The sequence below is a fragment of the Rousettus aegyptiacus genome, unplaced genomic scaffold, assembly GCF_014176215.1.
Source record: "Rousettus aegyptiacus isolate mRouAeg1 unplaced genomic scaffold, mRouAeg1.p scaffold_m13_p_6, whole genome shotgun sequence".
Classification (NCBI taxonomy): Eukaryota; Metazoa; Chordata; class Mammalia; order Chiroptera; family Pteropodidae; genus Rousettus; species Rousettus aegyptiacus.
Genome location: NW_023416309.1, coordinates 101,738,157 through 101,763,010, shown reverse-complemented (window position 1 = coordinate 101,763,010; position 24,854 = coordinate 101,738,157). Strand labels below are relative to the sequence as shown.

Genomic DNA, 24,854 nt, shown 5'->3' with positions numbered 1-24,854 from the left:
TTAATGGTGGAAACTGCAGATGGTAGAAAAGGATTTTTGAGATCTGACTGCAGTTCACAAGAGCCTCTCATACAGAACAGGGTTACAGAGAAAAGGAGGCTGAGAAGAACACACAGCTGCTCTTCAAACAGCTTACCAGGTCACGCAGAACTCCTAGGCCTTCAAAACTCAAAACCCTACTTAGCAATTGCCTTGGGCCTCCCAACCACTTTATCCTAGCTAAACCTATGGCTTTTATCAGGACGTGAAAGTGTATCAGATTTGAATGGGAGTAGACAGAGAAAAGGAGGCTGCGGGGGTTTGTCCTACTTCATAACTCCCGCCTCACAGGCATCTTGGAATGTCACCACGAGAAGCAGTTTGGAGACAGAATCTTGCCCGTGCTGATGTCTTAACCACCAGGCAAAGAGCTCACATTAGCCCAGCCTGTTCTGTTGAAGTAGAAATTTTTTTTCCATTTTTATTTTCTTTAACATGTGCAAAGATAAGCCTTGAGTCTGTTCTATCAGACCCCAGAGAACTAAAAAGAAAGCCCCTTCTTTAAAAACCACACACCATCCAGAGTAGGGTGAGAAACTTAAGATGAGAGAGAGGGAGGGAGGCCTCCCAGCCAGCGGGCGGGTTGGGTCCAGGTAATTTACCACACGTGCATCTGGCAACAGTCCGGATTCCTTGCTGTCTGATGCTGAGAGCCGAGCCTGGCTTAGGTACTGCTCCCCACAGGACTTCAGTGAATCTGCCCAGCCACATACTTCACCCGTTCCCAGTGCCCTTTGGAAAATAAAGAAGAATTAGAAACGTAATTGCATTCCCAGGGAGACCACCCATAAGGGTGCAAAGATCAGAGGCTGCTGACAGATCTCAGTGCTTCTTTGGTACTTGGAGGCAATGGGGAGGAAATTCGAGTGGCTTTTCCATGCCCCTTCCTATTCTGGGGGTCCAACATTGAGGAAGGGCTTGTGGTTCTGCAGGAACAGTAGAGCTTTGGTGTCCATGGACCGGGGTGAGTGGTCCAAACTTCACCTCCCCCACCTTCTAGCTGCCGGTGCGGGTGACAGGAAGCCCAGTAGCAGGTAACTGCCCTAATGGAGGAATCCCTTTTGTACAGAGACTGGGAGAAACCTGGCAGCTCAGCAGACTCCTGAGCCCTGGGTTTTTGTGTCATACCAGATAATTTCATAACGAGCTGTCCGAACAGGAAAAAGTCTATTAATTACATAATTATGTGTAATTTCTGCTCATGGGACACCAATGTGTTTGTATATTTTATTCATTGTGTATATTTGCATCTCACAAAGGCTTTGGAGCCCAAGCTTTCTGGACAATCCTAATGAACTTTCGCTCCTTGGGGGCTGACAGGGCCCGTGGAAGATGGTCTCACAGGGTCAGAAACGCACTCGGCACGATTCAAAGGACATGTCCAAAGTCTCACAACAAATTAGTGACAGACCCAGCATCCAGGGTCAGCCAGGCCACCTGACTCTTGTTCAGAGCCCTTCGAAGCATAGTCTGCTCCTAACATCTGAATAAGGAGCAAACCTAGTATTTGTTCAGTAGGAAATCAGTGGTTATCCTGAGACACTGGACAAAAGCCACAGGTGATGGAAAAGATGTTTTCCCCGTAAGAAAGGGCCAGAGTCTGGCCTTCCTGTGGCATAAAGCCATTTTAACTGGGGCTCCCTCCCGCTCCCAGTGTGTGGAGGGCATGTCCTGCCCTGCGGCTCCCTTCTCTCTCCTACCTTGGCTGTTGAGGCACACAGGGTCGCCAAGAGAAACGCTAGAGGCTCTGCCCCATGTGGTCCCTGCCAGCCTGTCTCGAGAGTTCCCATTTTGCCTGCAGCATGTCAGTGTGGATGAAAGGACAGGAGGAAGGGTCTCAGCCTGCGGCCAGGGACCAAACAGCATGCCTGCGGCAAAGTTGCTCCTGGGATCAGTCTGGCCCAGGAATCTTTGTTCCCTCCTCAAGAGCACTTGAACCCTGTGCTGCGGTTCTTGGTGCCAGAGCCTCCAGTCTCTGCAAGGAACATGGTCCTTACTTATCCTCAGTTTGCAAATGAGGAAACTGGGGCTCCGAGGGCAAAACATCTTGCCCAAAATCACTCAGCAAGTTGAGTATTTACCAAAAGGGCACCCCACTGGAAGCAAATTCTCCACCTGTCCCAGAGCGAGGGCTCCAGAGTGTCCACGTAGGAGGAGCCTGGGGGCCTTGTGGTGTCTTAAAACCACGTCTGTGTAGCACTTTCCATGAGACTGGAAAAACACAATTCTATTTCAGAAGTGGGGAGACGAGGGCTGTTGGAAAGCACTGACTTCTTAGGATCAGCATGAGTACAGGGGTTGCAGGTGGGGGACTTTCTGGACGCTGAGAGCCAACTCAGCACCTCTTACCCCACTTGGCAGAGGGCTTATCTCCGCTGCCCACCCAGGGAGGGGAGTGCCGGAACACAGCTCTGGGGGCCTGAATCTGTGATGTGATACCCTAGATCCCCCTCGAGCCACTGATGGGGCATCTGCAGGACTCATATATGGGCTTTCTGGGCTCAATGTCCCTATCTGTGCTAGATGCATGGCCCTCTGTCCACTGTGAGTGTTCTAGAACTCTGGTTCATCCACAGCCCCTCTCGGACTGGCCAGAGCCATGTCCTGCTGGTAAGTGGGGACACCATTGCCTCTGGCCACAGTGGACATCAGAGGAAGGTGGCCACTGTACTTTCAAATAGTCCCTTCCACCTTGTCCGCCCTTAATGAGCCAGTGAGCTCTCTCTCATTGGCTGGCTTTTTTTTTTCTAACATTTTAAAAGTTAGTAAATGAAACTGCCCAAGTGAGGACACCATCTCACCACACCGTGACTGTCTCATGTCACAGCTCCCTGATGGCATTTATCACACTTTCTGTTAGTACTAAACTCAGACAAGCATGCACGACTGTTGGCTCACCTGAGCCTCATAAAAATTCTGCCAGTATCACCACCTCTGCACAGATGAGGAAACCAGGCTTCAGGGTTCCACGGCTGGTAAGCGGCAGGTTGGGAACCACCTTGACCTCTTTCTACTCACCACACTGCTTTTACTCAGACACCAGGAAAGGTGGTGCCTAGTCCTGCATTTCTAGACTCTGTCTCTGCTGGGATATAACAAGCTACATAGAGGGGCTTCCCAGATGGGCTGGGTGAGGCACCCCTCAACCAGAGCTCTGCCTGTGGTGTCAGGCTCGCCCCCACCCCCGTGCAGCACAGACACGTGCCCCAGCTCCAAGGTGCCCTGGGTAGGACTGCATGACCCAGTGGGCTGCTCTCCCCAACACAGCCCCAGCCAATGAGGACCCAGGCAAGCGAGTCTTCTGCCATGAACCAGGCACTGTCCTCAGTGCTTTCTCCTTTGTTTCTCACAGCATCTCTAGGGAGGATGACAGATGAGGAGACAAGTGTGTGAAGACTATCTTGTCTGGGTCTAACGGTTGGCAAGCGGTGGACGCTGGACCAAGGTTCACGCCTCTGTATGCCAGGCTCCCTCTTAGGGCATAAAAAAGGGAGAAAGAGCACATGGACCTCAGACACTTTGCACCTCCAAGACTAGGACCACCCTAGGACCATGTCAATTTTGACCTATCCTGAGGACCTATGGATCTGGGAGCCAGGTACAGTGTCTCCCACGCTGGCCACCTCTGGGAAGCTTGGCAACATAATCCACCAGCCTTTGATCTCCTGATTACTCATCACCATCACTCTGAACTTGACTCCTTCCTCCTCCCCATCACCATCCATAAACTCAGTGAGAGTGCACCCCACTCCACCCAAGCTTCAGATCTGTCAGGATATGGGCTTATACACCGCTTCCCCCCACCCACCTCCTTGAGGTTGGTAGGATTTATGCTTGTTCAAAAACTTGTCCTCTAAGTTCTAGGTGGATGCACAATGACTCTGCTCCAGGGGTAGAAGAGACTTTTCAGCCTACGGTTGCAAATATTTTAACTCCCTTATTTTACAACAAGAAAACTGAGGCCCAGAGAATTGAAAGAACAAGAAGTTTGGTGCAAAATTGGGACCAGAAGTTAGGTGCCCCAGCCTCCAACCCCACAGTGTCCCTCTGGCTCCACAGATGCTCAAAAATGAGAACAAGTAGCTGTGCAAAAATTTGACCTGGCTCATAATTGGCTGACTTGGATAAGAATTTTCATCACTCGCTTGAGGCCTCATATGCATACACTTGGTTATTATTACCTGTGTTCTGTATAGTCTACCAAGGACCACCATTCCCACCTGAGCTTGGGAAATCCTGGCTTCCTAGTTTGGCTGTGGGAACTCGCGTCTTGGGTTGCTTGGAAACAGAATGGAGTCATCAGGAAGAGATGGGCGGACCCGGTTCCCTGCACCGAGGCCCCCCAGCTTCCCCACCCCGCCACCCTACCTGGCTCCCTACTTGCAGGTGTGCACGTCGTAGATGCGGACGCACTCCTGGCAGCTCACGTAGCAGCACCAGTGGAAGATGCAGTGGCATTTCTCCTTCCGCTTCTCCGTCCTCGTGTTGTGGCCGCGGCCGCAGCACAGCAGGTCACAGCCATCGATGCCGTGGGAGGTGACATTGCAAGTCCGGTCCCTGGTGCCAAAGGAGCCCGTCTCAGGGTTGGGCTCGCAAAAGTTGGGGGAGTTCTCATAGTAGACCAGGTCCCTCTCGGTGGGCGGCTTGAAGAGGGCGTACTTGGCGCGGAGCGTCTCCACCCAGCCGCGGGACTCGCGGTGCTTCTCCACCACCATCTCAGAGGCGCTGTCATACTTGTCCTTGAGGAAGTCACCGATGGCCCGGAAGTCGGGCTGGGCCCACCAGCAGGTCTTCACCTCGCAGCTGCCCGACAGCCCGTGACACTTGCACTTGAGGTGCATGTGGTCCAGAATGGTCTGGGGAAGAGGAGTAGCAGCTGGCCCCCAGACTGATCCCACCTGGGAACACACCTAGACCCTGCGGCTCCGCCTCTGCCCACCCCCATCCCTGGAGCCTTCTCTGTTCTTACCCTGGGCCAGGATGAGAACTGATGGGGGACAGAGGCATGGACCAAAAGAATGGTGACCACTGTTTCCCTCCCCTTCACACTCCCAGCAATGGCAGAAATCACATCCACTTCTCAAAGCCATAGCAAATAGGGATTGTTATCCATGTTCAAGAGATGGAGAAACTGAGACCGGGAGCTTAAGCAACTCGCCCTAAGTCAAACAACCATAGCAAGGAGCAGAGGCTGAATTCAAAGCCAGGCCCATGGGACCGTGTGCTCACGGGATGGGCTGCCTGGGACCTGCTCCATGCGGCCTGCACTGGCTCACAGGCTGATGCATATCGCGGCAGGCAAGACCAAGGTCCAGTCCAAGGGGAAAGGAGGGTGAACAGGAGTGACTGTGGGGTACGGGGCGGGGAGGACAGCAGGAAGCCCAGGAGGCACGAGGACCGCTGGAAGGGGCGAGGCGGGGCAGGGGCAAGGGCAAAGCCAGCCCAGGAGAGTCCAGGCCAGGGTCGGGAAGGGGCCCCGGGCAGGGTGGCTGCGAAGGCGGCCGTGGCTCACCGTGCGGCCTGCCTCATTGTTGTGCTTGTTCATGGCTGAGCGCGCGTCCGGCCTGTTCTCCCGCGCGTCCGCAAACTCCCGGGACACGAGCACCCCGAAGTCGGCGTCCTCGCTACAGCCGCCCCACTTCCAGCCCTCGCCGGGCGGCCCCTTATGATGCGAATCGCAGCCGCAGATGGTGGAGGTGCCCTCGGCACAGGAGCGCGTGACCGCGAAGGCCACGCCAGCAGAGGCGATGGCGTGAACGAAGGCCGATTCGCGGGTGGCTGCGGGGAGAGAGTGGGGAGACGTCGCTCAGACAAGGTCCTGGAACGCGGCCGCCCTGCCTCCGCCTTCCCATCCTAGACTCCTGGAGGGCTCACCAGCTGCGAGGGGAGGGGGAGGAACCCAGACTCCCTTCAGACCCTCTTCGGCTGGCCCAGCTCCTGGGTGTCCCCACTTTATGGATGAGCAAATTGAACCCCTGGGCCGCTGTTTAACCCAGGGCCTTGACAGCTAGCAGGACACGGCCCGTGAAGGACAGCTCTGGCACACTGCGAAAGAGAAGGTGGCGTGCTCCCTCCTGGCCCCAGGCACGCCTGCCCTTCTCCCTCCCAAACTCCAGCGACACCAGCACAGGCCTGCCCCGTCCCAGTGCTGACAGCCAGAGGCCTGCGGGGAGGAAGGCCTGGGAACCTATAGCCTAAACCTGCTCGAGTCCTTCCACTCCCCACCTGGATGCACCTGGGCAGTCCCCGTTTCTGAGCCTCAGTTACCCTCTTCATAGAATGGGAACAACTTCCTTCTGGCACCAGAGTTCCTGACCAGGAGGGTGGGAGCCAGCAGCCCCCGTTCCCATTCTCCTGTCCACCCAGACGAGGCTCTAAGGGCTGGGGCTGGGAAGACCAAGCCCCTCCTGGGAGGAGGGGGACATAGGGCAGTTCCCCTGGTTCTGCCTCAGGGTCCAGTGAAGAAAAAGGACAGATTCCCAGGAGTCGCCCCACCACACGCACCTCATTGTAACTACCTTCGGGTGCGGGGTAGGCACCGGATTCTGCCCTCCGTGTGCTTTATCCCATTTAATCCTCTTAACCCCAGGAGGCAGGAAGTCTAATAGGCCCATTCTACAGACGATTGGAGGCAAAGGCCAGAGAGGCCTGCAGTCCGACCATCTCTCTCCTTACTGGTGAGGGGCCCAGAACAGGGTGGTGACCTGGCCAAGGCCACGCAGGTGGCAACACGTCGGGCTGGCCTAGAAGCCAGGGCTCCTGTCCTGAGCGCTGCGGGAAATGGCAGTTTGGCAGACAAGGGAGTCTGGTAACCCCCGGTAGCCACTGTTGACTCTTTCGGAGGCCCCGGCGCCCTCACGGGACACCTGCAGCGAAAGGACCCGTCTTCTGTCCCGACCAGACGCGAGGGGAGCGCGGGGCGGGGCGGCCGGCGCGGCGGAGCCCGCTCAGCAGGGGCGGACTGCGGACAGGGGGCGGCCACGGCCCGTGACGCTGCGCCCTGCCCCCAAGCACGGCGCCCCAATCCCTGCTCCCTCCCACCGTCAGCTCCCGGGGACGGGGGTGCCGAGGTCGGACACCTCGCTTCCGGCCGAGCTCGCGGCCCCTCGCGGCTGCCGCGGCGCCCGCGCCCGGGCCGCGCTCGGTTCCCAGCCCCGGGGACGCGGGGGACGCGGGGGCGGCGGGGGCGGGGCGGGGATTAGCCTGGGAGCGGCGCTGACAGCCCCGCTGTGCCGGTCCCCGTCCGGCGGGGCCCGCTGGGCCGCTCAATCCGCCTTTGTTCGCGCGGTGTCACACCGCATTACCCGCATAATGCGGCCGCCGGGCCCGGGCCGCCGGGCCGGCCGCCACCGCGTAGCAACGGGCGGCTCCCGCGGCCGGGCCGCGCCCCTGGCCCCGGCGCCGGCCCGCGAAATCCCCATTGAAGCGGCGCCCCCCGCCCCCGCGCAGCGCCGAATGGCCAGAGGGCGTGTGAATGGCGCGGCGGCCGCAGCGGGCGCGGGGCCGGGCCGCGCGGTGGGGGGCGGCGCTCGGGCCCTTTTCAAACAGCCTAAGCCCCTCCGGGCCGCCCGCCCCCCGCCCCGCCCCGCCCGGGGAGGGCGCTCCGGGGCTGGCTGCGCCGCCGCCCGCGCCCCGCCCAGCCTTCCGGCCGCCGGCGGTCAAGCCCTGCGCCCCCCGCCCCGGGGCCAGGCGGCTGCTCCGGGAGCGCCCCATCCTGGGGCGTCGGTCCCCGGCCTCCGCGGAAGATGCGCGCCCCGAGCAGAGCGACTCCCTGCCACCTCAGTCTCAGAGCGGTGGCAGAGATTAACCCCGGCAGCCCACCCAGCGGGGGTGGGGGGCGGCCCGGCGCTGGACGCCGGCGCGCGTGTGCGTGCGGGGGCCTGCTTCCCGGGACCGCTCAGCTTTCATCAGCTTCCCAGAGGCTCTGACATATGACCCCCTCCCCCCGCACACACACAAAACTGCCCTCTTGCAGTTGGGAGATGAAGGCATGTTCTAGAACCTACAATGGTGATTTAAACCGTGAAACACAGACGTAAATGGGTAATAAGCTTAAGGACCCGATTTTCACTGGCTGATGTCCCGAGCGGGCAAGAGCAATCAGAAGGTGAGTCTCGCTTTTAGCGAGCGCGTCTAGACGCCAGGCTGTTTGATTAAGCGCTACCTGGCCCGAGGTGGGGCACCGGAAGGCGGTGAGACTGACACGCCGGCAAGATCAGGTTTGAAATGCAAACCGCCGCCACTTGGCCCCAATTAGAGGCCAAACCTTTTATGTAAACAAGGAATAATTAGCTTTGGTAACAGAAGCGTAAACAGAATCATCATCCATTGATTCGATAATTGCCCTTCGGTCCCATAACAATAGCCTGTAGGTCGGACGTACCTAGCACTCTTGAGGCACAGGTTAAGGGGGACTGCACTCCAAAATGGAGGTGCGGGGAGTGGGGGGCGTCGGCTTTCCCCAACCCGTTCCTTGCCATTAGCCCCACCAAGGTCTCCCTGGCTCTCAGATCCCTTTCCTTTCTGGCTATAAATGCGCCTCTTCTAAAAGGAGGTAGGGCAGGGTTCGCCGGTTTCCGCGGCAAAACCCTGTTGGTGGCAGGAGGGTTTGAGCTGCTATAGCAAAGGAGTGGTGGGTGCAGCTGGGATTATTAAATTCCTGGACACTGTGGTTTCTCCAAGAATTGCCCATCTTCAGCCTAGAACTCACTGGCCCAAAGGTCCCCTTTTTGGGAGCAGCTGACCCTCTCTCTCACCCTGGCTTTCATGTTCAAAGTCAAGTTGTGTGACTCTCATTCATTTGAAGCGCAGCCAGTCAGACTCCCAGGCTGCAAGATGGCGTGGAAGTTCCGCAGAGGCCAGAAGTTATGCCCTCTCACCCCATCACAGCCCATGGGCATATCCAGCTTGCAGGGGCGTGGGAACCAGCAGAAACTTCTCGCGGAAGCATTTGAGGGCAATACAATGCCACCAGCAACAAGCAGCTTCCTCAGCTCCAGAATTTTCTATATGGAAGGGATCTTGGGGCGGCAATGCTCCCACAGCATCCTAAATCTAGATTTGCATAACACTTGACACAGCATTGGTGAAATGTCACAAATGTCCACATCAAAGCCTAGGGCTACCGCAGTGCAAGTAGAAGGGGAAGGAAGGCTGCAGCCTCCTAGCCTGCCCTGGATCTCAGGATGCTAGAGCATCTCAAGGCTACCCAGCCCCCAGCAGCACCTGGGAAGGTGCGGCAGCCATGGTGACAGCCTGACTCCATCCGGAGAAAGACCTGACCCACTTTCCGTGCAGCCCTTGGTCATAGCTTTATCGCCCTCCCCTGGGGACCCTGGGCTCGGGGTTCAGGCATGCTGAGATGGAAGAGTCACTGTGTCCAAATGCCCTCCCCCAACCCACCCCTCATCCATCTCCTGCCCGGCTCAAAGACAGTACCTTTGTCGAGGACAGGCCCAAAGATGGCCAGGCTGTCATCGATGGTGGTACAGTTCCAGCGGCGGCCCCGGAACTGGTGCTGGCACTCCTGGATGCCTAGCTTCACGCCCTCGGCCACGCTGGGCATGATTTCGATGTAATTGCGGCAGAAGCGCAGTTGCTTGGGGACCAGGCCTGGGATGGAGCCGCAGAGCAGAGGCTGAGAGCCCAGGGACGTGTACTGCTGGCCCAGGGCCAGGGACCTGCGGGCACACAGAGGGCAGTGACATTGGAAGCACAAAGCACACGGCCTATCATGGGCGCTGCTTCTTCCCATGAGCCCTCTAGGGTAGGTGGAATAATAGAACCCGTGAGCCTGAACCCACAGCTCTGAGAAACCGGGCACCTGAATGCCGCCCTCAAAGGGCAAAGGTGTGACCCAGGCAACATCAGCCCTCTGACACGGGCACATCCATCTCGAAAAGGCCTGGAGACCAGAAACCTCTCATGGGGGTCCTCGGGGCCATTGCAGTACCATGACATGAACCCAGGACTGGAAAGATGGTATCGGAGGCCAGGTCAAGCCCGTCCCAGGCTCTGGGTCAATTTCCCTGATGGGCATTGAAGAGATTGGTCTGGGCAACCTCCTAGGGAGTCTAGGTTTTTGGGGCCACATGAAACTTCCAACAACCGATGGGAAGCAACCCAAACCTAAAAACAGGAGATGGCAGGAGCTGGTTTGACCACGGCCCTATCTCAGAAAAAGCAAGCCTTAGTCCCAGGAGGGTGCTTGTACATACATACATACATGTGTTTATGTGCACGCGTGTGTGCCTCCACACACACACACACCCATGGCAGTGCTTCTCAGCCTCTTCCCCAGGACACTGCCTCCCCAGCCCAGAGCCTCCCAGTGTCTCCCCAGGGAACTGGTGCCTTGTACCAGGTCCTCTGTCCTTTGTCCATCAGGGCCTCCATGGCCAACTCTGCAGCTCCCTAGAAGTTTCTAGAGTGCCATCTCTCCTCTCACCAGAGACTGGAGCTTGGCTTTGTTTAGCTCAGGGTCAGGAGGAAGAGGACCTCAGATCATACTTCCCCACACAACACTATGTGACCTTGGTCAAGTCACCTCACTCTTCTGCCCCCCATTTTTAAATCAATATCCTATCAACCTCCCCAGTTTTATAATGAGTCGATGGAAGGAAAGGCTTTTGGAGAGCCGGTAGTTTAAACAAGAAATACAGAAAATCAAAGTGCTAACTCTTCTACTCTCTCCCCCTAGCACAGTAATGGCAGCAATGAAACTGTCAACTTCAAGGCCAATCCCAATCAGCCCTGCAATCAGCGACAGTGTGAACTGCAAGAGGGAGCACGCCGAGGTCCGTCTCTCCTGTTCTGTCCAGCGCTGACCAAAGCCTTAGCTGAGTCCCCCCACACAAAGTGATTGCAGACGCCTTGGGAATAGGATCCAGGAGACAAATCAGGAAAAAAACACACAAAAGCTTTCTGGACTAGACACAGGGATGAACCAAACACCTGTCATTTAACAGCTCCACGATGTGCCCGTGATGGGCACCACGGAGGGGCGGCTCTCGGCTCTGTTGTCAGAGAGATGAGGTGGGCTCTCATTTTTCCATGTGCTTATTTATTCTGGGGGCAGGGATTAGGGAACCAGATCTGGAAGTTTGGGAGGGAACATTTATGAGATATGGCCAAATACTGAATGTCAAGCCTTTTTAAGGAGGAGGGGCAACCTGCAGGCCTAACTTCCCCCTGGGAATGGCCGTTCCTGAACTCCCTAGCGCCAGCACTGGGCCGAGTCTTTTCCTTGACTGAATCTTTACAACTCTATGACATAGGGGGGTTGTTAGAGCAGTGCCGTGTTCCGATGGCTTAGACCAGCACAGACCACAGAGCTGCTAAGGAGGCGCTCATTGGTCCCCAGGCTGTCTGACTCCAAAGCACGTGGGACAGACCACTGTGCAACCCTTCCTTCTAGGCAATGCCTGCCTGATTCCTGAGGGGTGGGGGTGGCTGCAGGCCTGGCGCATCTGCACCCTGAGCCTTAGCACTGAGTCCATGCCTGGATGGGATGGAGCGGGTCGGCTCAGATGGGCACATGGCACATAGCCCTTGACAGGGCCCTGCAAGTCACTCGCCCCTGCCCTGCCTTGTTTATAGTTCAAAACAGGTTTGTGTGGGAATAATGACAGGCAAATCCCTATCACTGATTATGTTCTGGGCTGGTTCTGAGTGCTCACATGACGTAATCCTCACAGCGAGTCTGTGAGGTAGGAACTTCGTTATCACTGTCAGGATCCCATTTCATAGACGAGAAACCCGAGGTCAGGGAGCTAAGTAACCTGCCCATCCACAGGGCTGCGCAGTGTCAGAGCTGAGCCTCTCTCCCCGCTCAGGCTGCCTCTTCACGTGCTCTCAACCAGCTGCACTAGCAGCCCTGCAATCACTGGGGAGGGAAACGGAGCCAGGGTTCAGTGCAGATGGCTCAGCCACATGGTGCCATGCTGGGATGGAGGCTCGGGAGTGGGGCTCCCCTGGGAAGGAGGAGCCCAGGTCTTTTCCACTTCCTCCTCTGACCTTTAGGACACACAGCCCTCTATGGGGACAGCTGGAGAGAGGAGCTGAGGTAGAGGATGCCACCACCCCCACGGCCAAGCCTGCGTTCCTTCCCAAGTGTGGAACCATGAGGGCCTGTAAAGGAGTGCGGTGGTGATTGCCTCCTTTCTCCCCGTACCATGATCTGGTCTCTGACTGTCCCAGAGCAGCATAGAGAGACCTGGCACCAACCTCTCAGCCTCGGTATCCCTCTCCTTTGGCCAGACTACTTCCCAGTCTCCCCACGAGGGCCATATCCCTGTCTGTCCCCTTAGCCTGGCCTCCTGTCCCCACTGCACGCTCTACTGGGGCAGGCCTCTCCCACAATCACCTCTGGCACCAGGGGTGCTTGCCTCATATCACCCCACATTTATTGGTCTGCTCACCAGCCACGCCAGATTCCTAAGCCTCCAGCCTCCCTTTGCTCAGAGAGATGAAAGAGGAGCCCATGGAGCACTCGGGGAGCCTTCCTCTCCCCGCCCCCATTACTTTCCCTCCTCCTCCTTCTCCTCCCTCTCCCAGCATTTGCCCTGCACCTGTTGGCACCTCTGCAGAACTGAGTACCCTCAAGCTAAGTGGGAGGCTGAGCCCTGGATCAGAATCAGAACCTACAAGAGGAACCCTGAGGGAGCGAAAGGCCCACTATACAGATGAGAAAGCCGAGGCCCCCAGAGAGAAGTGACTTGCCTAAGGCCACACAACCAGATCCACGGAGCCAGGTCAGCTGGCTGCAGCTGCATGGAAGAGACGCGGAAGGCGGGGTGAGGCATCGGGAAGTCCCTGCTCGCTAATCGTCTCTACCTGGGGAGGCTGCTCCTCATCCCAACCCTTCAAGGGGCTTCCTGCTCCCTGGTGTCACCAATCCCCTCCCGCAGGGTCCCAGGTAGCCTGCCCAGCCAGCGGAGCCTTGAGCACTGCGCCCTGGCTGGCATGCTTTGCTCGGCCACAATCCAGAGTTGCTCCCTTAATGTCTCCCAGGAGGGAGATGCCACAGTCCCCTCCACTGCTCTGAGGGTCACCGAGCCCTCGCCAGCTGAGTCCTTCCTGTGGTGCAATTGCCGTCTCTCCTCCACACATATTTCTCATTTAATCCTCACAACAGTTCTGTGAGGTGGGTGCTGTCATTCTATTTTACAGATGAGGAAACTGAGGCACAGAGAAGTTGGGTGACTTACAGAAGGAACTTGCCTGAATTCAGACCCTGGGATTTTTTTTTTGACTCCAAGTATGATGTCCTCTGAGAATAACCCCTGGCCTCAGTGATGATGCGTTCATCTCCCTCCTCCCACCAAACTGTCTCCTTCCTGCTCACCAGGTCCAACCAATTGTGCTCCCAGAAGCCAGTCTGCCTCAGTTCAAATCCGGCTCTGCCATTTGCTGACTGCTGGTCTCAAGCAATTTATTTAAACTCTTCATGCCTCGGTTTCTTCATTTGTACAATAGACACGATGGGAGGTATAAATGATATAAAGTGCCTGGTATCAGCAAGCCCCCAGTGAACGGGGGTCCCAGGGGTTACCATGTGTTTAGGGGCCGTCCCCAGCAATTTGTCTCCTGCCTGTCATCAACCTCATTCCTCCTGCCCTCCCATCTCTGACTTCGTAGAGCAAGCACATCAGAATTTTCAGAGCCCCTTCCCATGCATCACTAGGAAAAATGCCTTGGATCAGAGCAAAGCTGACTTCTTGCCCAGCAGCTCAGTCCTAACCAGGGTGGCCGAATAGATGCGTGATCTGGTTGAGTGTTAAAGTTGACCCAAAGGGCAAGGGCAAAGGCATAAGGATGTTTTCAGGATTCTTCATTCAAGGTTTTCAGCTCAGCTCTGGACATCCTGCCAGTAATTAGCAAGGGCGTCTGGTGTGGGGGCTAATGAGACTGTGGCCGTGGGACTGACTGCTGCAGGACAGCTACCCTCCCCCACACATGCCCCGCCGCACCCCTGAGCCTGAGCCTCCTACCCACACACGGCTCACGTCTGGAATTCCAGCACCAGAGACGCGTGTTAGCTCAAAGCTTCTTGTCCGCATTACTGAAGTGCACAGTCCCTTAGAGAACGTCACACAGCGAGCCTCATTCTCCTCAATTCTTGTCCCAAAGTGTGGGCGACTTAGATTGGGTAAGTCCAGGGTGCTGAATGACCCGCAGGCTGCTGCTTCACACCTCCATGCCCGTGCACGTGCTGAGCCCTCCACCTGGAGCGCCTCCCCGCTGCCCAAGCCCAGGCAGACACCTTGCTCATTTTTCAACCTCTGATTCCTGCGTCCCCTCCAATCTAAAGACTTTCGTCACCGGAGTAACCTCTCCTCCCTCTGGATTTTGCCTCTGCCTCATTCGAAACTTCTCTCCAAGCGCTGAACCGATTTGTTGCCAATTCTATCTGGCTGTGCTAACGTAAGTTCTCCTGAGGATAGGGGTTGTGTCTCCTCCCATTCTGCCCCAATACCTTCCCCCACAACACACACACACACACACACACACACACACGCACGCACGCATGCACACACATACACACATATGCACACATGCACACACGCACACCTGGTCTACCAAAAGGCTAGGCACATGATGGCTATTTTCTGATTCTTGAAGGAAGGAATGAAGGAATGAGTCCTTCCCCAGAAGGCTAATCTGCTCACCCCCCATCTCGCAGCCCCTCATCCCCATTCCCCAGGCCTCCAGGCATCCGGAGGTTCTGCCTACACACAGGACAAGACTCCTCGGTTCCTGGTTCCGCTGAGGAAGTTCCTACGTTTAAGACCTGAGACAATGGCTAGGCTCCCAAGGGAGGTAGGGACCCGCCCGACAAGAGCAACTGGTGAGGAGGAGGGTGGAGGGCACTGCCGTGCCTTCCCAGCTGGGCGGTGCTATTTATACCCAGCTCCTGGCCCTGCCCTGCCCAAGGGCCCTGCCACCCTTTCCCTGAAGACAGCTCATCCTCCACCCCAACCACCCACCACCCAGCTGGGCTGAAGACAGACACAGGCAGCCAAGCGGATGGGCAGCAGGTGCCAACAAGCAACAGGCTGCTCGTGAGACCCTGACATTGACCTCTCAGGGCAAAAGCCTCTCTCCACATAGGCCAGACCGACACATTGTGCACAGCCTCATCGGGCTCCCACCCTTACCTAAGTTCTCCACCTTCCCCCAGCGACACCTCTGTCTCCAGAGGGCCGAAGATAGGCCTGAACGGTGAGCACAGGGCCGAGATAAAACTATTCACCGAAGAATTCAGGTCAGTCTAGATGCCGAACTGACTCATGCACGTAACACATGGTGAGACGCCAACGAGTGCTCCGTGCAGTGCGTCCTGTCCAGGGACACTGGCACCGGTGACCCGGGGATTTTGCCATCCGCCCGGCAACGGCGTGCCCCGCTGCCAGCTGACCGTGGGCCGTGTGCTGCAGGAGGGCGCGCACTGTGCTGTCCCCACCACGCTTCGCTTAAGGAGCCATTCACACGGAAGACCCAACCAGCTAGCCTCTCCTGCACCCACACGTGTCTGTGTTTTTGACCTTGGACCCTTCCAACGTTACAGGATTTTTAGAGATCGAAGGGGCCTCAGGAGTCATCTAGGTGAGGGTGTTTCTTATTTGTTGGCCATTTTTTCCAAATACACAAACTCCCCCCTCCCTGTATACATAACACAGATAAAAAGAGGGGCCTGTTCCTCAAAAAGCTAAGCATAGAACTACCCGATGACCAGAAATTCCACCCCTCGGTATAGACCAAGAGAACTGAAAACAGGGACTCAGACAAGATACTTGTACACCAGTGTTCGTGGCAGTATTATTCAAAACAGCCAAAAGGTGGAAACAACCCAAGTGTCCATCAGTAGATGAATAGATAACAAAATGCGATATACATCCATACAACAGAACACTATTCAGCGCCAAAAAGGAATGAAGTTCTGACACAGGCTACGACATGGATGAACCTTGACGACATTATGCTACGTGAAATATAAGGTACCTAGAATTAGCAAATTCAAAGAGTCAGAGTAGATTAGAGGTTGCCAGAGGCCGGGAAAGGTGAGGGGAAGTTATTATTAAATGAGTGTAGAGTTTCTGTTTGGAATGATACAAAGTTCTCGAAAGAGATAGTGGTGATTGCACAACACTGCAAACATACTTGACACCACCGAGCTGTACACTTAAATTGGTTACGGGGGGTGGGGGTGAGGGGTGGGGCAGGGGCCCGGAGTCCCATCCCTCAACCTTACCCTCACCCTCATGCATGATGCCTCTGCAGTATGCAGTCTGAGAACTGCTAGTCTAATCCCTTCCTTCTCTATTTGGGAAGACTGAGGCCCAGAGGTTTGTCACTTTGCCAGGTCACAGGGCCACATATGGGTGGGGCTTTAGAAAGTGACTCAGAGGACAAAGCCCAGAAAAAGGCTCCAGGGTTTCCCTTCTCCTCCCTCTAGTCTGGTGGGGGAGTGGAGGTGGCGGGGAATGGGGGCGGAAGCTCCATGGCCGAGCCTCCCTCAGTCATGTCTTTCTTGGAGCCATGGTTCCCTCGCCCTCACCTTTGCCCATAGCAAGGCCTAACCATCTCTGCCAGCACCTTATGATTCTCGCCTGAAGAACCTGTGTCTCTTAAAATGACTGTCATGGGGGCTGGGAGGGAGGACGGAAGGGAGGGAGGGTGATGGAAAGGGGAAGGCATCAGAAACCACCTCCCTTGTGGTCATTTGTCTCTTCCCCAGAGTGACCATCATGTTTCTGAAAACCTTACACTAGCCCAGTATTTGGTGCTCCACCTGCTGGCTCCTGGGCAGTACCGGACCGATGCCCTTCCTGCTCCGGGGTTCAGATGGGGCCCCACCTTGGCCTGGGGCATGACAGAAACTTCCAAAAGGGGAAGGACAAACTTGAAAAAATGGGCATGAAGTGAAGAGCCAAGCATTGGCCTTGGAACTCAAGATGACCACTTTTCAGTTTAGGCGAAGAGGCCGCTCAGGGCTGGTGAATGTCATGAGGGGAACTTGACGAGTTAAGGAACATGTGTCCACTGGGGAAGGACAGGGGTGGGACCTGGGGGGCCTGATGCATCAATTCCTGGAGTTTCCAAAGAGTCGAAACCCAGAGTGGAGGCAATCACTGGTCCTAACATGGGAGGCCACATCTTCTGACCTGGGGCCACTCACCCTGGTATCTTAGCAGGGAGCTTATGACGAAGTGTGAGGAGGGACCTAAGTCAAGATTCACAAGTTTCCTCATCTGTCTCTTGGTCCTCCCTGGAGCAGACATGGGCCCCATGGGTGCTGAGCACAGCTCTATGCCCTCCCAACCCAACCTGCTAGCTACACCCATCTCAGTACAGCACAAGGGTAGGGAGGGAGTTGCTTCTGAGTACAAAGAAGCTCATGTGGTCCCACGGTCCACAGATGAGGCCTAGATAACCCTCAGATGCCTTTTATCAAAGAAGCAGGGAGAGCTCTCTGGACCTTTCCTCATTGGTTCATTCACTCAACAGGCATATATGGGCCATCTGGTTTTCATGTGTCTCCAGCTGGGCTGGGGCACCCTTATTTATGTATGAGAAGGGCAAAGAAGAGAAGGGAAGAGGTAGAAAGGGTCCACACTCTGAGCTAGGACCCAGGATCCAGAGAAGAGTCAATGAAGAAGCAACTGCAAGAGCTTTTCACCCCAGGGAGGCCCGGGTCCCGCTGGACTTCCCATCTTGATTCAGTCCCAGACATGCAGACCAGGGCCCCCATGAGAGCAATAATTATGTGGAGTGACTGGAGGTGTCTGCCCTTGGGAGAGCAGGTTAAAGTCTTCCTTTGGTAAACACATCCACCACTGCCTATTCACTCAATACACATTTGAGTGATGACTAAATTGGGCAGAGTGCCAGGCCTGGGAACACAGAGATGAATTAAGTCACACCCGTGGAGTGCCCAGACCAGGAGGCATCTGTCAATAACAGACCAACAAGTACCTTTCCAGCACCTGCTAGGTCTGTCATTCACTCACGGCACTCATGCAGCATGAATGAGTAACAGAGGGTCCCGAGGCCATTGTAACTTAAAACCCTAGCAACCGCCATGCCAGAGAGTGCATTGTCGGAGTGAGGACAACCTGGATGGGAGAGGAGAGAGGGTCCCAGCCAGAGGTGATCAAGAAGGCGCTGTGAAGGAGCAGCTGCTGAGCTGGTGAAGGGTGGCTGGGAGGATGGCTGGGGCTCCCTCAGGAGGAGCAGGGGTGGCAGGGAAGAGCCCCGGGCAAGAGTCAAGAGCAGGAACAGCAGCTGGTCCACCCCCGCTGTAGTCCAAGGACTGTGCAAAGAAGCAGAGAAGGGGAAAAGGCCCCCGAATGCTGAACTTAATTCCGGCAACCTGGGCAACCACTGAAGGTCAGGCAAACACTAACTGCAGAATGGGCCCGGGGCTGGGCACTAGAGACCGAAGGCTGGGAAAGCACTCCAGAGCCCATTGTGACAGTTTGGTCTAAGGAGAGTCTCAGGCCTGGCGACACATTACAGCGCCCCCCACCCCCAACCAGGGGGACAGGTTTCACTGGTCCAGGGTGAGTCTCTTGTGTGGCCGGGGCTGACCACCACGTGTCTAGGTTAGCAGGGTCTGCGGCAGTGGGTCTCCGGATGGTGGGAATGGGAGCGGAGAAGAAGCAGTGGGTAAGGACGGGCAGCTGTTTGGTCACATGGGAAACAAGAGGAAGGAAGAAAGGATGACCAAACTTTTGAGCCAGGATGACCAGGAGGATGGAGATGACATCAACCAAGAAAGAGGTGAAACAGATTTGGAAACAAAGAGAAGGAAGCTTTGGGGGTGGGGGGCGGGGAGACTTCTAGGCACCATGTCCCAACAGCACTGAAGGTGCAGAGCTAGAGCCCAAGAGGGAGGCTGGAAATTCAGATTTGGGAATCTTTGTCCTGGAGCTAATAGTAAAATGATACTTGAGGCCTCATCATCCCCACTGAACACATAAGAAAAGGTGAGACGACTGGAAGCCTCACAGTGGAGCACTGGGTGCCATGTGCCAAGGGAGGGGCCCCAGGGGTGGTTTGAGGAACGCAGGGCTCCCCGGGAGGGGGGGGGGGCACTGGGCTGGGGGCCAGACCTCACACCCAAGGGCTAGAACTTCAGGCCAAGAGGTGGGCAAGTCTCTCCTGAAACCGTGCAGGAGGCAGGTTGGTCTGGCCTGGCTCTGCCAACATAGGCACCAAGCACCCAAGTTTGGCTTCTGTTTCCCTGATCAGGTCCCAGGGAGGCTCGAGGCCAACATACTCGGACAGTGAGTCACCTCGCTCTTCCTTTCCTCGGTTCCTTCCCTCTTCCATTTTTGTCCCCACCTTCCTCCCTGCACCCTAACTTTTTGGTCCACAGCCTGTCCTCCCATGGTGGGGGGGGGGGCATAGAGGAGGCTCTCTGTGCACAAGAGTGGGACCTCCCAGCCCGACCTGTCTTCTCCTACCCAGCAGGGGCAAAGGCCACTCTCCCCTCTTGCCTAGGACCCAGGGTCTGGGTCTCTCCCTCAGGTTGGCTTGGCTGAAATCTGCGCCTTTGGACTTAGCTCAGCCCTTCCTAGATCTGTCACCTGTACTGTGTGTACAAGGTCACCATAACAGTGGCAGAAACAAGAAGGTAGGGGGCTGAGGGGAAATGAGGGAAAGTGGGTCACAGAGCCATGAGTGGGAAAAAAACCCCAAACATCTGTAAAAAAAAAAAAAAAAGAAAAAAAGAATGAAACTAAAGTAAAAAGCCATTCCCCACCCCCATGGGGCAGTGGACCTGAGGACCAGCCAGGAGAGTTGGGGGTAGGGGGTTCTCATCTATCTCTCCCTCCCTAAACTCTCCAACACGGCTTGACAACTTACTGGTCCTACTGGCCATGGGGCTGCTTCTGCATCCGTAAGTGGTTTTGACAATTCCCTTCCGGACCCCCCACGCCAGACTTCTAGAGGTTACCTTTTAGGGCTGGGGGGTGGGAGGGCTCAGAGGAGACGAGCGAAGGCTAACCACCTGAGAACCTAGCGTGCCACAAGAGAAGGGTGTGGGCGGACGATCAGCGCCCAGAGTTTGTCAAAGACCCGAGTTCTCAGTCAGAGAGAAAGGAGTGGAGGTGCTGGCCCTGCACTGCATCACGGGGAGCCCTGTGCAACGTTTCTTTGGGGAGCAGAGGGGAGAAAGGGGAGGGGAGAGGAGGGCGGGGCCGAGCCTCCCGCTGGAATGTTAACAGCTTCTGTTCTCCAGAGCAGCTCCCAGAGCGCGCCTGGCCCGCGGCTCCCGGCTGATCTGATAAGATGTGACAAGGCGGCCTGAAAAATGTTGAAACCTGTAAAATGTTTAAACCTGTTTTCTGTTGTGTTGTGAGCATGAGGTTTTTTTTTTTTTTCCTCTCAATTTCATAGGAAAGTGGAGTTGATTAGAGTAGAGCAGGGGAGGGAGGGGGTGGGTGAGAGGGATTGTCCCCTTCAGCCAAATGGGGAGGCAGGACGCAGAGCAGAATGGTCAGACCTGGGGAGGAGGAAAGGAGGGTGAGAACTGCGAGGAAGAACGAGAGGAAGAACGAGCGGGTGGAGAGGGAAAGAGGCCTGAGAAAGGGGGCGGGGTGTGGGGGCTGCAGGTCTGGCCTGTCAGCGGTTCTAGTGTGGATCCTCCTCAGAGCCGTGTGGTCCCTCAGCACCCTGAGAGGACACAGTGAGCTGTGACTATCTGCTTTCAGGCAGGTACTGGCACAGGAAGACTCACAGGGGGACACCGAAGGGCCTGAGCCCAGAGAGAAGTGAAAAGGGCCCAGGCCTGGGGCCTTACGCCTGAGACCCCCACGGGGTCACCTGAGAGGCACCAAGAGCACAGGGGGACAAATGTTTACAAGTGACCACAGAGGGGATACGCCTCCCAAGTGCATTCGCTTTGCTGAGCAGTTCAGAACTCACGGGTGAGCCCACATGGTCTCGCCCTTGTTCAGTAGAGATCTGCCCTCCGGAGCAGAAAGCTGCGGTCCAACCTCCACCCTCAGACACGCAAAGGATTATCATGCCCTGTTTTACAGATGAGGCAACTGAGATCCAAAGACATTAAAAGACTGGCTTGGGATCACAACTCTGCTGCCCAACAGTTCCGGGTAACTTTCTCAAAGTCCTCTCCAAATGTGCCCAGTCTTTCCGAGTGAGAGATACTGAGCATTCTAGAAACGATGGTGGGGCCAGATGTGTCTGGAGAGCTCATTGAGTACAAGATAAATGCTTAAAAAAGCCCATTGAATAAAAGTCTCCACCTGAGACACTTGTCCTGCTGGTCTCTTGCTAGTTGGAGGGAGTTTGGGGGGACGATGACATAACAGTGCCCTAGAAAGGCTTTAGAAGCATTATATAAATGGCCACACGCATTGCTTATTCTGTCACAGTATCAGGCCATAGAACGTCCAAGTTCAGTGAGATCTTGAGCATTATCCAGTCCAATTCCCTGGGCAAAGTACAGCCCAGAGAAGCGATGCGACCTACCCAGGGTTCCTCTGCTGGTTGAAGGCAGCAGAGGGCAGCCCTCTGACCTGAGATCATGCGGTTCCTTCCTGAAGCCTCCGATCTGAGGGCCGGAGCTTCATTCAGTACACAGCGTTGTGCCCCTAGCGTATGTAAGACACAGCTCCGCCCTCCTCAGAGGCCCCCCGGCTGAGTGCAAGAGAAACATGCCACAGGTGACCACCGTCAGTGGCAGACTGTGAGAAATCCCATTCGGGGTGGAAACCACAAGGAATGGGAACGCTTAAGGGAGAAGGACTGAAAAAAGCAAGGAAGAGTTCTTTTGTGAGGTGGCATTTGAGCTGGGCCCTGAAGCTGACATCTTCTGCCTTAGAGGCCTGCCATCAGTTTCTTAGCCTTCCACTCCGCTAATCAGATTCTAATTTAACCTGTTCCTAAACCACATTTGCAACTGTAGCTCATTTCAGCCTTATACTTCTCCCCGTCTCAACTCCTCCCTAAGTTATATAAGGCAGGACTTAGTCTCCCATTTTACAGATGGGGAAATGAAGGCCTTACAGGGTTCGGTTGCTTGTTCTGGGAAGCCATGTCTGCTGGTTCCTGGGCCAGGATTTTGCTAGGTTCCCACACTGCCATAGCCTTCGAGCCCAGTTCTGGTACAAGATAAACGTAGTTTGCACGGCCCTCGTGTTCACTTTGGGCTCCTATTCATCCATCAAAATCCAATCTTAAAATCCCCTCTTATTGTGTCCAGTTTAAACTGCATTTCCCAGCTCTTACACATACCTCAGGATAACCTTAAACACATTCAATTGAATTGTCCTTTGGCTCTCTGTCCACTAACGCTTTTTTGAGAGGAAGAATGATTTCATCCATTTTTGTATGTTGAGCAGAGTGCCTGGCTCTCCAACTGACACAGCACTCCTGCTCCTCTTGCCATACTGAGCAGCTCCACCTGTCACCCTGGCCATCCTCCTCACCTCCCCCAGATCCCAAGGCGACCTCCAGAACAAGCTAAGGGCAAGTGACGGCCCCACTAGTTCTCGGGGCTTTTTACACAGCTGCTGGCTCCACAGTCTGGAAATCCTTTGTTTGATTCTTAGCTCAGGAGGGAACATGGAAAGTAAGGCTGCCCAGCTGGGAGATGACTCTCTGAAAAGCCAACACCTGGTGTGTGTCCTCACTCAACAAACATTTATGATAGGCCCTGCACTGGGTGCTGGCAGCACGGAGATATACATGGGGCACTCCTAGTCTTATAAGAACTCTCGGCTCAGCCTGGGGACTGCCCTAAGGTAGCCCATCCTCCTCACCCCTACACAGCACTAGCCACTGGCCCTAGTGAGGGTCGGTCGGAACCTTGAGGACTTCAGCTACCTACACTGTCCGATCCACTCCCTTATACCATGCCCTGCAGTAGACCAAGGACATGTCTTTTACCAGCACCTGCTAGGGTCGGGGATGCAGGCTGTGGCTTTATGATGCTCAGGTCACTTGAGGTGGTTTTGAAAAAAGACAGGCACCTGGTCTCCAAAGTCAGCCCTGCTGAATCAGACTCTGGAGAGGAGTCCAGGAAACTAGATCGTTAGAAACCTCCCCCAGAGCCCGACAGTAGCACAGTATGAGATAATGAAATACAAAATACCCAGCATCCACCAGGGTACTTTGAATTTAGGAAATTCTCTGGCCACAGAGGTTTAACCTGAATCTCTCCAAGTTTTTAGAGGTAATTTTCAGTTGTCAGGAAAAACACGAGGAATCAACAACCCAAATGAGAGAGCAAATGGGAGAGCAACCAAATTCAGAATGTGAACAGTCCGCAAGGCTACAGGCCTGAATTCTCAAAAAAATTAGTGTCATTTCTTTAAAATATGTGTGCGTCGGGGAGGAATGGAGTGTTTTAGATTAATATTAACTTGAGACATAACAATAAAAAAAAATTGGAACGGAGTTTGAAAGTCCTCGCCATGAAGGCATTTTGAGGATAATTGGGGGAATTTCAATCATTAAGAATCATTAATTTTGCTAAGTGTGATGATGGAATGTGGTCATGGGGGTCATCCTTAAATTTTGGAAATGGGGGTGAAGTCATGATGACTATAACTTACTTTGAAATGGTTCATCAAAAAACAAACCGTGCGCGCGCACGTGTGTGTGTGTGTGTGTGTGTGTGTGTGTGTGTGTGTGTGTGTGTTGGGGATGGGGAGAGAGGGAGAAGAGGAGTAACCGTGGCAAAATGCTAAAACAGTTGAACTAGGAAAAATGTATATACGTACTCATGCTATTTTTTCTGTTTTTCTGATTGACAATTTTCATAATGAAACTTTGAAGGAACAATAACAACCCAAACGCCGAACAACTCTTGGGGACTTCTGGGTTGAACCCACACAGGACTCGAACCCGTGTCTTAACGGCAGGCGGGCGGGGCGGCGGGCGAGTGTCCGGACCCCGCCCGGCGGCAGGTGCGCACGGGTGGGGAGGGGCGGCGGCGGGCCGGGCGGAGGCGCTGTGCCACCGCCGCGCGCTCAGGGCGACGTCCGCCCGCTGCCTTCCCAGGTGGGTATTTCCCCGCGTTCCCGCGAGCGCTTGCTCGGCCTCGTTCCCCCACGGCGCTGAGCACGCGCAGGTGAGAGCAGCCCTGCCCGGCACCTGGACTTCCCCGCTCGGCTTAGGGAGGCTCCCCGCGAGTTCAAAGTGGTGGCCGCCCCTCCCTCCCGGCCCCCTCCTCATCCGCAGGCGAGGCAGCTGCAGCGAGCCTCAACATCTTCCTTTGCGCTCCCCCAAATTCATCAGGCCTGCCTGCCGCCAGTTCCTCTGCAGCGTCGTTACAGTCACTCCCTCTGTCCTTTCTTCTCAAGGGCTCATTACCACAGGCGCCTGGGTTTTGCAAGCATTTACTCAGCACCTATTAGGAGCTGTACTCCGGGTCCAGGCAGGACCTCATTAAATGTTCCAGCACTCAGAGGGTAGGTCACTGGTTCTCAGCCCCTGGCTGCGCGACAAATAGCACTCCCCCCACAAGGGGGTGGCTTAAAACTACTGATGCGTGGGCCCCCACCCTCAGAGAAACGGATTTAATTGGTTTGGGTGCCCCCACCTCTTTGTGGTATCCACCTTTCACCATCTGAAGAGGAGGCAGGGAGAAGTAGCATTGTCCTAGGTCACAGGCGAAGAAGCTCGGGAACCTGCCCATGGTCACGGGGCAGAGGGGTAAGGTGAGGCGCAGAGCACAGCCTGCCTCCTCAGCCCTCTGCCATGCGTGCCCTTGAGGCACGACCTCCCCTTGCCTCCGGCAGGACCAGTCCATCCTTTCCAGCCAAGGTTTTGTCCACTTA

The 24,854-nt window shown here is 55.5% G+C and overlaps 1 protein-coding gene across 1 annotated transcript in view; it reads right to left on the bottom strand.

Moving 5' to 3' along the window:
- Positions 1 to 601: 601 nt before the first annotated feature.
- WNT3 (Wnt family member 3) overlaps positions 602 to 24,854 on the bottom strand; it is a 45,799-nt gene continuing 21,546 nt past the window's right edge. Inside the window, exons 2-5 of the mRNA XM_016139823.2 lie at positions 9,478 to 9,719; positions 5,552 to 5,817; positions 4,408 to 4,895; positions 602 to 771 (exon numbers count right to left, since the gene is read on the bottom strand). Of these exons, the coding sequence (XP_015995309.1) occupies positions 4,416 to 4,895; positions 5,552 to 5,817; positions 9,478 to 9,719 (988 nt within the window). The 3' untranslated portion in view covers positions 602 to 771; positions 4,408 to 4,415. The remainder of the gene's footprint in view (positions 772 to 4,407; positions 4,896 to 5,551; positions 5,818 to 9,477; positions 9,720 to 24,854) is intronic.